Here is a 12299-nt window from a genome sequence, read left to right as displayed (position 1 = left end):
GGAGGGGATGACATCCTGTTCCTCCATCCTCCAGCATGGCATCACCCCTCCCCATACTGGTTTCCCTCCCCTGGTCACTGGGAGGACTGGAGTCACTTGGGACCACCTGCCAACACCAACCTGTCAGCAGGACACAGTCACATCCCTAGCTGTGGGTATGGGGTTTGCAACCAAAGTCTCCCAGGGCAGCACCCACTGCTCAGGCTCTGGGGGTGACAGGTGACCATGACACCGACAACAGAAATAGGAGGAAAATCCTTTATTGAGTCTCTGTCCCTCTCCATCCCCACCCGGTGCCAGCTCGGGCTCTGCCCACCATGGGGCTGGGGGCTTGGCTGGCATAGGGCCATACTGCTGCCAGCTGTGGCCATGTGTCCTCTGACCCCTGGGGTGCCTTGGGTCCTCCGGGATCCTGGCAAGCACAGAGGGTGTGTGTGGGGCACCCCAAGGCTGGGGTTCAGGGCTGGATGGTACCCCCATGCCCAGCTGCACCCCTCCGAGGAGTGGCCAGAAGGTGTGACAGTGGCCACACTGGGTGCAAACCCCTCAGAGCACCCCAGCCGTGCTGGGGAGAGGGGTCAGGCCTGGGTGACGCGTCCTACCCTGGTGTCCCCCCCACGGGGCAGAGAGGGCAGCCTGGGGCAGAGCCAGCTTTGCATAGTTGTGGTGTGGGCAGGGGCCCTGCGGCTGGGGAACACACGGAGGGTCCGGCAGTGGGGAGGGACGCTGTCACCAGGCAGGGACACCGGCAGCGGGCAGGGATGCCGGCAGCGCTGGCCTCTTCTCTACCTGCCCTGAAGAGGACGAGGGCAGCATCTCCCCAGCCCGGGGCACGCAGCAGCCTCAGATCCTGGTACGGCGGACAGAGAAAGGCATAGCAGAAAGGGCCCGGGCAGCTTTGCCCTGTTAGGGTTCAGCCCCCCACAGCCCCCAGGGAGTGGGGTGCAGGGAGGGGTGCCCCAGCACCCACCCCGCTGCACCCATGCTGGTGGCAATGCCATGGGGAAGGGTTGGCCCCGCACCTGGGAATAGGGGTGCATGGATAGGAGCTGCCACAGGGGAGGGATGGTGGGGCACAGTCTTTCTTCAGCCCCACTCCAGCTACACAAACTCCTCCTCCCTCCCTGGACACAAGACTGACACCACCTCGCAGTTTAATTGGGGCAGCCCGAGCTACAAGTCTCACCCCACGGCACACAGCACGCACCCCCCCCCAAAAACAACACACAGAAGGAGGGGAGGGAGTTGGGGACTCCCACACCCCCCCTCCCCACAGCAACACAGAGGCACAGCAAAAGCACACAGCAAGGCTCCGCTCCTCCGGTGGGCACAGAGGGGCTGGGGGGGGCTGGGGTGGTTAGCAGCTGGCAGGGCGTTGGAGCAGGGGGCTGGGTGCTCCAGCCAAAACGCTGAAGGGAAAAGCATCTGAGAGCCCACTGGGGAAATAGGGGACCCCAAGCCCCCCCCCGCAAGCCCCAAGGCTGTGGGGAGGCAATGGGGCAGGGATTGCAGCAGGGAGATCACGGGGTGCCCAGGGTGGGGAGGGGGGCTGCTGGGTGCTCTCTAACTGGGGCCAAACTGGGCCCTGTAGCTCCTGTCCTGCCGAGGGTGTTCGGGGCAGGGGGGGCTGCACCCCATCGCTGCAGGGCTGGGGACACCTCGAATCACAGATGTTCCAAGCAGCCCTGCATTGGCTGCATCCCACCAGGGGCTCTGTGCATGAAAGGGGGGTGGAGGGGGGACACCCCCTTCCCTTTTACCACTAATGACTCCCGGGAAAACAGCAAACCAGCCAGGAAACCCCCTTCATGCAAACCAGGAGAGAGGGTCCACGCCATCCCCACCCCGGGAGGAGTGAGGGAAGGGTCAAGCTCTCGGGGTGCAGAGGGGAAGCCCCCTCCCCATCGCCGCTGGCACCCAGCACCTACTGGTTGTCCTCTCTGGCAGCGTGGAAGGAAAGAGAGATGGGGCACGGCCCCACGTGTTAGACATGGCAAGCCCCATGGCACCAGGCAAGGGGGGAGAAGAGCAACAGGCCCCCACTTGGCTCAGCTCAGGGGGATGGATCTGGGGGCTCCGCACTTCCCATGGGGCTCAGTGCCAGGATCTGGCCAGGCAGCAACAGACAGAGGAGGCGGCAGGACAGCCGGACACCAGTGAGGGGGCAGCAGGGGAGGATGAGCCCCTCCATCTCCCAAATCTGCGCACCCCCCGCTGGGCAAGGACTGACCGGCACAAACAGCCACGGGAGACAACACTCAGCTGCGAGACAGGACACGGGCAGACGGGCCACAGAGCCCCACGCACCAGGGCTGACCCCCGTTTTTGGCTTCAAGGGTGGGCTTGGCCCAGGCACGAGCCAGCACAGGGCTCCCCCCCCTCCATCCCGGCTGGGGGCGCGGGAGCCTTACAGCGTTTGGTAGGTGCTGTCCTTCGACTTGATGAACTTGATGATGAAGAAGACCACGGCTTGGATGCTCAGCACCAGCACGATGCCGCCGATGAAGCTGGCCGTGTCAAAGCCAGGCGGGTGAAATTCAGGGCTGCCTGTCAACGGGGCACTGGTGGTGGTGGTCCCTAATGGCAGGGGGAAACAGGGTGGTGGGTGTTATGGGTGCTGTTGGCATCCCTGGGGTATGGATGCCTCTGCCAAGGAGAGGGGTTTGGGGTCCGCACAGACCCCAGCATCTGCATGGGGCTGGGATGTCCCCATCCACACACGGATGCAGCAATGGGCTCAGCCCCTTCGCATGCCAGAGCAGCCGGCACCGCATGGGAGAGCAGCCAGCGGTGAAAGGATCCCAGTGGGATCAATAATTCAGAGGGCTCCGGGCTCCAGTTACCCACTGTAATTAGCCCAGTGCTCTCCAGTTCCCGCTTCCTGGAAGAAGCTCCTTCTCCGCTCCCAGCCCCTGCCCCAACCCGGCCAGAGACAGCACTTCCCGGCAAGGACGGCAGCAGGGCTGGTTCCTGGGGGAGCTGCAGGGTGTTATGACCCCCCCTCGCCCCATCCTGGCATCGCTGCAGCCCACAGCAGCATTGCTTAGGGCAGAGGGGGGGGACAGGGACCGAGCTGTGACCCCGGGCTTGGCACCGGCACCTCCTGGGGCACAGCCAATGTTGAACCTCCACGGATGCAACCCCAGGGGAGGCTCTGCTCATCCCTCCCAAGGGGATGCAAAACATGGAGGGAAGCGGCTTGTCCCATTCCACTGGCCACTGTCCCCTGGGGCACCCGGAGCCCCCCCCATCCCACCACCTCCCACCCCCCCCGACCCGCTCACTTGGGGAGTGCGTCGCCGGCTCCTTGCTATGGGACTGTGGCGGCTCTTCGGTGGGGGACTTCAGCGCTGCCAGAGGCACTGCCAGAGGGAAGGAGGAAAAAAGGGTCATCAAGAGACACCGCTGTGCACCCCCTCCCCCATGTCCCTGTCCCGGGGTGGGATTTCATCCCCACGGCCCCGGCACCTACAGCAGCACCTCCATCCCAACGGCTGCTGGGGTCTGGGGGCACCCGCTCTCACGGCGGGAGCGGGGTTACCTCGACACAGGGTGCTGGTGTTGTAGAGCGCACAGGTCTCCCACGCTGCTGCCCCTTTCTGCACGCAGGTCCCTGTCTCTGCGGGAAGAGGGAGTAGGGTTTTCCTAAGGGACCCCCCAGCAAACCAGCCCATGGGGGCACCCAGTGCAGCCCACAGCGTTTGGGCCCAGGGCTGCCCTGGGCACCCAAGGGTTCGGGATGGTGAGGACTCGTTCCCAGGAGTGGGCATCCATCCAAGGGGCTGCAGGCTGGGGCTCACATCTGCACCCCTACCTGGAGGAGCCCCAAAGAAGGGCTTTAGAAAGCACCTGCTCTCTCCCATCTCCATCACTTGGTGCTGCGCCCTCCACACCCCCATGGAGAGGGAGGTGGAAGGTTCCCAGAGTTACCCCAAGGCCTGCATAGCTGGGAGCAGCACACGCTGATATCCTGCATCCCTGCCCGCTGGGCTGGCACGGATCCCCTGCCTCCCCCCGGATGGGTTGGGTGAGTCGGACCTTGGCAGCTTGGCAAGGGTGCTGAGCTGCCAGCACCATCCCAGCCCAGCAGCAGGGGAAGGCTGGTGGTGGCTGGGAGCCCCTTGCTGTCCCCCCACATGGCTGAGCCCCCTCACCTGGCTCCTCGGGGGTCCCGCAGCCCACCCAGACGCAGCCAGTGGTGTTGTGTAAGGCAGTGCCGGCCGTGCATGCCTCGCAGGACCTCAGCTTGCCGCACTCTCCTGCCAAAGCTGGAGGAAAGAGGTGAGGGCAGGGCCAGCATCCATCCCCTCACCAGCCAGGGTCAGGGCTAGACCCTCTGCTTTACCAAGGAGAATTCCTCATGATGCAGCAGGAGAGGTGAAGGCACCTCTTGCAGCACCAAACCCACTGCCAGACCCGTCCCGGCTGGCTGCAGGTGTGTTTGTGGCATCACCAGCTCTCCGGAGAGGGGACATCCCGCACCCAACAGCTCCCAGCACCCATGGCCACCTGGGGCACGCAGGGCTCACCCCATCACCTGCAGCCACAGCAGGCTGCAGCACAGGGCGAGCCCACCCCAGCCTGGGATCTTTCGGTGGAGGTTTAAAAGAGACGAGGCAGCAGCACCAGCCTGGCTGCTCCCAGCACCCCGCGTGGGGTTATTTAAGCAGCATCACCCCTCTGCCCCCACCCCCCAAGGCTGTCCTGCAGGACCCCCCGCTCCCCGTCGCCCCAGCGATGGCAGTGAGTCACTAGGGTGTTTGCGGAGCTGCTCTGCCACAAGCTCTCCCCACACACACACACACTCATCATTAATTTACAGCGATGACTGTCAGCGAGGGAGGCTGCAACGGGGAGCCGCTGCCGGGCCCTACCTGCACCTCCCTGCATCCCACGCCCGCGCCCGCATTTGCACCATCCCAGGAAGGGGCTGGGAGCCATTCCTCACCCTGGACATGCATCCAGGCTTTCAGGGGACAAACAACAACCCCCTGCCAGAGCTCGCAGGAGGGGGCTGGGGGCTGGCACCCCCTTGGGCTGGGGTCTCTGCCACATAGGGCCCGACCCAACCTTGTGCCTGGCTTTCCCACACCGGCTGCACCCCATCCCCACTGGCAGTGCTTTGCAGAGGGTTTCCCACCCCACCACCCCCCTTTGGGGTGGGCAACTCCAGTCCCCCATGGATTTTAGGGTCCTCCTGGCCACCCGGGTCATGCTTGGCTGTCAGAAAAGGCTCTTTCTTGAGACATAACACACGAAGTGGGATGCTGCAGACCCATTGCCATAGCTACGGCGTGGTGGGCATGCCGCCGGGGCCCCCCCTCCAGCATTTAGAGACCTGCCGGGAACCAATGGGAAAGTAGGACTTTGTTCACAAGGGTTTCAGGCAGGTTTGTAATTTAAGTTATTTTTATCGTGGCAGGCACAGGAACAGACGTTTGAGCCCAACATTGTCAACTCCCGCTCCTGCCGTCAGGTGTGGGGAGGGAGAGGGAAATAAGGGGGGCAGCGGGGTCGGCTGAGGGCAGCCCCACCCCGATGGGTGCTCTGGGAATACGCGTGGGACCCCGTAGGACACGTCAGGATGGAAACGTCTCCTGTGAGCAGCAGGGGGATGGGAGGAGGGGAGCAGAAGCAAGCCTGGGGTTTGCATAATTAATGCCCAAAGTTGCAGACGCCCTGGGCAGGAGGATGACGGCTCTGCTCCCCCATGGAAACCGCCACGAACCCCGAGATCCACCCCCGTTCTTCAGAGAGGAAGCCGGACCCTGCACCCTGCTTTCCCACAGCTGTCCAGGGCACTCTCCTCCTGGCCCTGGGGGTCCCAGCCCCACGGGTGGGAGAGCAGGGGTCCCTCTACCCCCAAACCGGGGCCAGCCGAGGGAACGGGGCGCTCCCGGTCCCATCACAGGCGAGGGGGGCCCGTGGGGGCCGGGGGTGAGGGGAACCCCTGAAAAAAAAAAAAAAGACCCCCCCAAAAGTTCAGCTGGCCCGAAACTGCAAACTCCCCTCGCTCCCCCCCCACCCCCCCGCCCCCGGCCGTACCTGCGCGGGTGGGAGCGGGTCCCTGCGCGCACAGTAGCGCGCAGAGCAGCGCGCAGCGCAGCGCCCCGGCGCACGGCGGGGCCATGGCCCGGCCCGGTTATGCTCGGCTTAGCCAGGCTCGGCTCAGCCCGGTCCCAGGGGGAGGTGTCGGCTGCGGTACCGCGGAGCTCCCGGGAGAACGGAGCGGAGCTGCGGACACATGCGCGCCCGCGGGAGGCGGGCGGGGGGGGGGGCGGGCAGGGGCGGCCCCGCCTCGTCCCGCCCCGGGGGGGCCGGCCCGAGGGGGGGGCCCCGCTCCGGAGGTGCATCCCTTCCTTCCCCACCCCGCCTCTGGGCTGCCGTGCCCGTGGGAAAGGCGGGGATGTCCCGGTTTTGGGGGGTTCCGGGGCGCCGGGCGCTGCACCCCCGGGACACACTGCACTGGCTGCATTCACTGCAGCCACTGCGCACGCTGCACCGGCTGCGCACGCTGCACCCTGCCTGCACACTGCACGCCCTGCGCTCACTGCACGCTGCCTGTGCGCTGCACACCTTGCACACACTGCACAGTGCATGCACACAGGCCGCTGCACACCCTGCACATCCTGCGCACTGCACACCCTGCGCAGTGCGTGCACACAGGCCGCTGCACACCTTGCACACCCTGCGCACTGCACACCCTGCGCAGTGTGTGCACACAGGCCGCTGCACACCTTGCACACCCTGCGCACTGCACACCCTGCGCAGTGCGTGCACACAGGCCGCTGCACACCTTGCACGCTGCCTGCGCACTGCACACCCTGCGCAGTGCATGCACACAGGCCGCTGCACACCTTGCACACCCTGCGCACTGCACACCCTGCGCAGTGCGTGCACACAGGCCGCTGCACACCCTGCGCACTGCACACCCTGCGCAGTGCGTGCACACAGGCCGCTGCACACCTTGCACACCCTGCGCAGTGCATGCACACAGGCCGCTGCACACCTTGCACACCCTGCGCACTGCACACCCTGCGCAGTGCATGCACACAGGCCGCTGCACACCCTGCGCACTGCACACCCTGCGCAGTGCATGCACACAGGCCGCTGCACACCTTGCACACCCTGCGCACTGCACACCCTGCGCAGTGCGTGCACACAGGCCGCTGCACACCTTGCACGCTGCCTGCGCACTGCACACCCTGCGCAGTGCATGCACACAGGCCGCTGCACACCTTGCACACCCTGCGCACTGCACACCCTGCGCAGTGCATGCACACAGGCCGCTGCACACCTTGCACACCCTGCGCAGTGCATGCACACAGGCCGCTGCACACCCTGCGCACTGCACACCCTGCGCAGTGCATGCACACAGGCCGCTGCACACCCTGCGCACTGCACACCCTGCGCAGTGCATGCACACAGGCCGCTGCTCACCTTGCACACCCTGCGCAGTGCATGCACACAGGCCGCTGCACACCCTGCGCAGTGCGTGCACACAGGCCGCTGCTCACCTTGCACACCCTGCGCAGTGCATGCACACAGGCCGCTGCACACCCTGCGCACTGCACACCCTGCGCAGTGCGTGCACACAGGCCGCTGCACACCCTGCGCAGTGCATGCACACAGGCCGCTGCACACCCTGCGCACTGCACACCCTGCGCAGTGCGTGCACACAGGCCGCTGCACACCCTGCGCACTGCACACCCTGCGCAGTGCATGCACACAGGCCGCTGCACACCTTGCACACCCTGCGCAGTGCATGCACACAGGCCGCTGCACACCCTGCGCACTGCACACCCTGCGCAGTGCGTGCACACAGGCCGCTGCACACCTTGCACACCCTGCGCAGTGCATGCACACAGGCCGCTGCACACCCTGCACACCCTGCGCACTGCACACGCTGCACACCCCGCACAGGGCACGCACACAGCGCGCTGCACACCCCGCGCCCCGCCCGCGCCCCGCCCACGCCCCGCACGGCCCCTCCGTCCCCAGCCCCCCGCACACCGACCCCCTCCCCCACCCCCGTGCCCGGAGCACCCCGAACCCCTCCCGGGTCTCTCCGCCGGTCCCGCCCCGCCACCCCCACCCCCACCCCCGGATCGGGGGGGCGGGGGGGCCCCGCCGGGACCGGGGCCGGCGGCGTTCAGCACCGCGGACAGCTCCACCGGGCCGGGCCGGGCCGGGCCGAGCCGAGCCGAGCCGGGCCGAGCCGAGCCGAGCCGGCCGAGTCCTCCCTGGCCCCTGGCCGCGCTCCGAGGGGCGGCTGCAGCCGTGCCCAGGAGCACCGGGGGCGAGGTCCCGACCCCGCGGGGCGCCGGCCCGGTCACCCCGGGACCCGCCACGCTTTGGGGCTCACGGAGGGGACAGGCTGCCGGGGAAGGCCTGAAACGCACCGGGCTTCGAGGAACGGGCACGGGGGAGAGTCCCGGCAGGGTCCCGGGGGTGCGCACGCCTTCCTCCTTCTCCTCCTCCTCCCCCGGGGAGGAAGGCTGCCCGCCAGCCGCCCTTCCCGCAGCTCCCCCGGTCGGGCCGGGCCTTCCCGGTTCTCCCGGCGATGAATTATTCAGGCCCGTGTGGGAAAGCCGGGCCGCGGGGACCCGCTGGGAGGCCGGAGGGGGGCTGAGCACCCCCGGCTCCGCGGGGGCGGGAGGGGGGGCGGGGAGGACCCAGCATCACCCCCCCCTTCCCCCTCCGGGCCGCCCCCTCCACATCCCACGCCCAGGGTGCAAAGCGGAGCCCCCAAATCTCTGCAATGTGGGGGGGGACACACGTCCCGGCGCACCCCTCCCTGCAGGGGCTTTGCAAGGCCGTGGCGGGGGCACCCGGCCGGGGGGGGGGGTCCCGGGGGCGGCGGGGGTGGGTCGGGGGTGCGCTGTTTTTATGAATGGGTTGCTCCATCCCCGGCGCGATTACTATGCGGCGCGCGCGCGCCCGCGCTGCCTGGCGGGGTGCTGATTGGCTCCGGCGCGCTATTGACGTCACAGCGGGGCGATCGGGGCTGGGGGGGGGGGGCGGTGGTGAGTCACCCCCCACACACACACCCCCCACACCCCCCAGCCCCCCTGGCGGGGCTCGGTCACTATAACTCGGCGGCGCCCATGGCAGCGGCCCCCAGCCGGGAGCGCAGCGCAGCCCGGCCGAGCAGCCCGGCAGGTGGGTGCTTGGCACGGGGGGGGGCACGGACCTGGGGAGGGGGCACGGCCACCTGGGGGGGGGAGCATGGCCACCTGGGGCGGGCATGGCCACCTGGGGGGGGCATGGCCACCTGGGGGGGGCACGGAGCCCTGGGGGGGCGCATGGAGGTGGGGGGCGGGGGGTACCCGGACGTGGTGGGGGGGCACCCGGAGGAGCTGCGAGCCTGCTTGGGCAAAGCGCAGCGCTATGGGAAGGAGGTCAAGGGGCACCTGTGCCCCACCCACCTCCCCCACCTCCGGGGATGTGCTCCTCCCCCAGGTACCCTGGGAGGGACGGACCCCCAAGGTAAGGGGCGGATCCTCTCGGTTGGGGGTGTGTTGCAGGGCCGGGAGGGCTCCTGTGTTTTTCCCCCCACCTTATTCCCAGGTAAGAAGCTGGGTCACCCCCTTCACCTGCTGCTTGGGATCCCCACATTGTTGCCCTGAAGCTCTCTCTGAGGGGGTGAGCGGGGGCCGGTCCTGCTCCCCTGTATTTATCCATCAAAATCATCTGGTGCACAACACCCCCACGACCCCAGCAGCTAATGCAGGCAGGAGGTGCTGAGCAAGCCCCACCCCCACCTTTATTCACATATTTTTCTTTGCTTGCGAAAGAATCAAAACCAAACCACCTTGTCCAGAAAAATCCCCTCGGAGCAAACAGTGAGCACCCCCTCAACGCTCTTCCCCCCCTCCCCAAGACAACTTTTTGGGTGAGGCAGGACTGTGCGTGGCCGGGTGCCTCGGGAACAGCTTGGGTGGGTCCCCGCTGTGGGCAGCGGGTGCTGAGGGTGCTGCTGTCTCACTTTCGGCTGCAGCAGGTCGGCTTCCGTCAGCATGATGGAGGAAGGGCCCCCCAACTCCAGCGAAGGCCAGCAAGGCTGGTTTGCGGCCAGGAACAGCAGCAGCAGCTCCTTGGACCTGGAGTCTGTGGTACAACCCCTTGTCTTGAACCCATGGGACGTCATCCTCTGCATCTCCGGGACCATTATCTCCTGTGAAAATGCCATTGTGGTGGTGGTCATCTTCTACACCCCGACTTTCCGGGCTCCTATGTTCCTCCTCATCGGCAGTTTGGCCACAGCCGACCTCCTGGCTGGTTTGGGGTTGATCCTGCATTTTGCCTTTGTCTACTTCGTCCCGTCGGAGGCGGTCAGCCTGCTCACGGTGGGGCTCCTGGTCACCTCCTTCACAGCCAGCGTCAGCAGCCTGCTGACCATCACCATCGACCGCTACCTGTCCCTCTACAACGCCCTGACCTACTACTCAGAGAAGACGGTCACCAGGACTTACATCATGTTGATCCTCACCTGGGGAGCCTCCATCTGCTACGGGCTCCTGCCCATCATGGGCTGGAACTGCCTGAAGGACCCCTCAGCCTGCAGCATCGTCAAGCCCCTGACAAAGAACCACCTCATCATCCTCTCCGTCTCCTTCTTCATGGTCTTTGCAGTGATGCTCCAGCTCTACGTGCAGATCTGTAAGATCGTCTGCCGGCACGCCCACCAGATCGCCGTCCAGAGACATTTCCTGGCCAGTTCCCACTACGTCACCACCCGAAAAGGCATCGCCACCTTGGCCGTCATCCTGGGCACCTTCGCGTCCTGCTGGCTGCCCTTCGCCGTTTACTGTCTCCTGGGGGATTACAGCTACCCGGCCCTCTACACCTACGCCACCCTCCTCCCCGCCACCTACAACTCCATGATCAACCCCGTCATTTACGCCTTCAGGAACCAGGAGATCCAGAAGGTGCTGTGGACCGTCTGCTGTGGGTGCTTCTCCTCCACCATGCCTTTCCGGTCCCGCTCCCCCAGTGACGTCTGATGTCCCGTCCCCGTCCCCCCCGGCCTCTCTGCACCTTTCACTTACCGATTGCAGTCGGGGGTTTTTCTTTTTCTCCTTTTTTCGTTCCCAGAGACACATTGCAGGAGCTCTCAGTACCAAGCAGCTTTCCCCAGCCCCATCCTTTCGGGCACAGCCCATTCTCTTGCTCTATTTTTCCACTTTTTGAATTTACAAGAGAGAAAAACATATTTTTTATCCATAATATAATCTATATTTATGCATGCACACATGAGAGAGAGGAGGGAAATCCTCATATTTTCTTTAAAACTATTTATGATGCTTTATTTTTTTAAAGGGGGGGGCGATACTGGGTATGGTCGCTCCCCTCTACGCGTTTTTTACAGCCTCGTTATTTACCTCAGAGTGTTAAAATATATTTTGTACGTTTGGGGAAGGGGGGGACTCACTTGCTGGAGGAGGAGGGACTCAGACCCACCCCTTTCTCCCAGCTGTCCATCCATTTATTTATTTTTAAATTATTATTTAATATGATTTTAACGCCGCCCTCCCAGCGCTGGGGCTTGCTGCCCTCTAGCGCTCGCTGCCTTTGGGCAGAGGGTGCTGCTGGAGGCTCCGCACCCCCAAACCCAGCAGCTTTGGGTTCCCCTGGGTGCTCCCTGCCCTTTATGGCACCCAGGGCTGCCCCCCCCCCCCCCCCCCCCGCGCCAAAGCCTTTCTTTGCACTGGGACTAGATTTGCACATTTTGGGCGTGGGGGGGGAGATACGGCTGTGAAGAGGCCCCTTGGGCCGGGGACCCCTCGGTGGGGTCGTTCAGGGGTTGGGGGGGGCTGCTTCTTGTTTACAATCATGGGCAGGGGGGGAAATAAAAGTAATTTGTGATACGAGGTGCAGCTGTTTGGTGCTGGGGAGGGGGTGGGCTGCTGGCTCCCGCGGCAGGGGGAGGGAAGGCACAGTGAGGTCCCTGCACCGTCACCCCGAGCCAAGGCAGGGCCTCCTCCCCACTCCCTTTCCCCGTGCCCAGTTAAAAAATCCCAAGCGACAGCACTTCCCCCACCCATCACATCCAGTTAGCAGGAGTGGGCCCCGGGGGGAGCAGCACCGAGGGCCCTGGCCATCCTCATCCTCACAGCAGTCCAGCGCCCAGCAGGCAGAGGGGCTTCATCCAGCCTTGTGCCGTTATTGCCACCCCGATCAGAGCGAGATCACGGGCAGCTGCCTGCACCCCGGCCCCTCGCCTGGCGAGGGTGGCACAGGGGGGCTCGGGGCTCTGCCCAGGAGCCCGCACCGAGGTGCCCGTGCGCCTCAAACAG

The 12299-nt window shown here is 65.5% G+C and overlaps 2 protein-coding genes across 2 annotated transcripts; one reads left to right on the top strand and one right to left on the bottom strand.

The window, feature by feature from the left end:
* Window positions 1-244: 244 nt before the first annotated feature.
* On the bottom strand, window positions 245-6263 carry CD164L2 (CD164 molecule like 2). The gene is made up of 6 exons (XM_075115014.1): window positions 6046-6263; window positions 4155-4268; window positions 3542-3619; window positions 3285-3362; window positions 2412-2577; window positions 245-850 (listed from the first exon to the last, which is right to left on the bottom strand). The coding sequence occupies exons 1-6, from the start codon at window positions 6128-6130 to the stop codon at window positions 844-846; spliced, it is 528 nt and encodes a 175-aa protein (XP_074971115.1). The 5' UTR covers window positions 6131-6263; the 3' UTR covers window positions 245-843.
* Window positions 6264-9732: 3469 nt separating this feature from the next.
* On the top strand, window positions 9733-11318 carry GPR3 (G protein-coupled receptor 3). Its single transcript, XM_075115013.1, has one exon. The coding sequence runs from the start codon at window positions 10020-10022 to the stop codon at window positions 11004-11006; it is 987 nt and encodes a 328-aa protein (XP_074971114.1). The 5' UTR covers window positions 9733-10019; the 3' UTR covers window positions 11007-11318.
* The last annotated feature ends 981 nt before the right edge of the window (window positions 11319-12299 follow it).

This window comes from Phalacrocorax aristotelis, chromosome 20 (genome assembly GCF_949628215.1).
Source record: "Phalacrocorax aristotelis chromosome 20, bGulAri2.1, whole genome shotgun sequence".
In the NCBI taxonomy this organism is placed as follows: Eukaryota; Metazoa; Chordata; class Aves; order Suliformes; family Phalacrocoracidae; genus Phalacrocorax; species Phalacrocorax aristotelis.
Note: the sequence above shows the minus strand (reverse complement) of the source record. Positions and strands in the feature narration are given on the sequence as shown.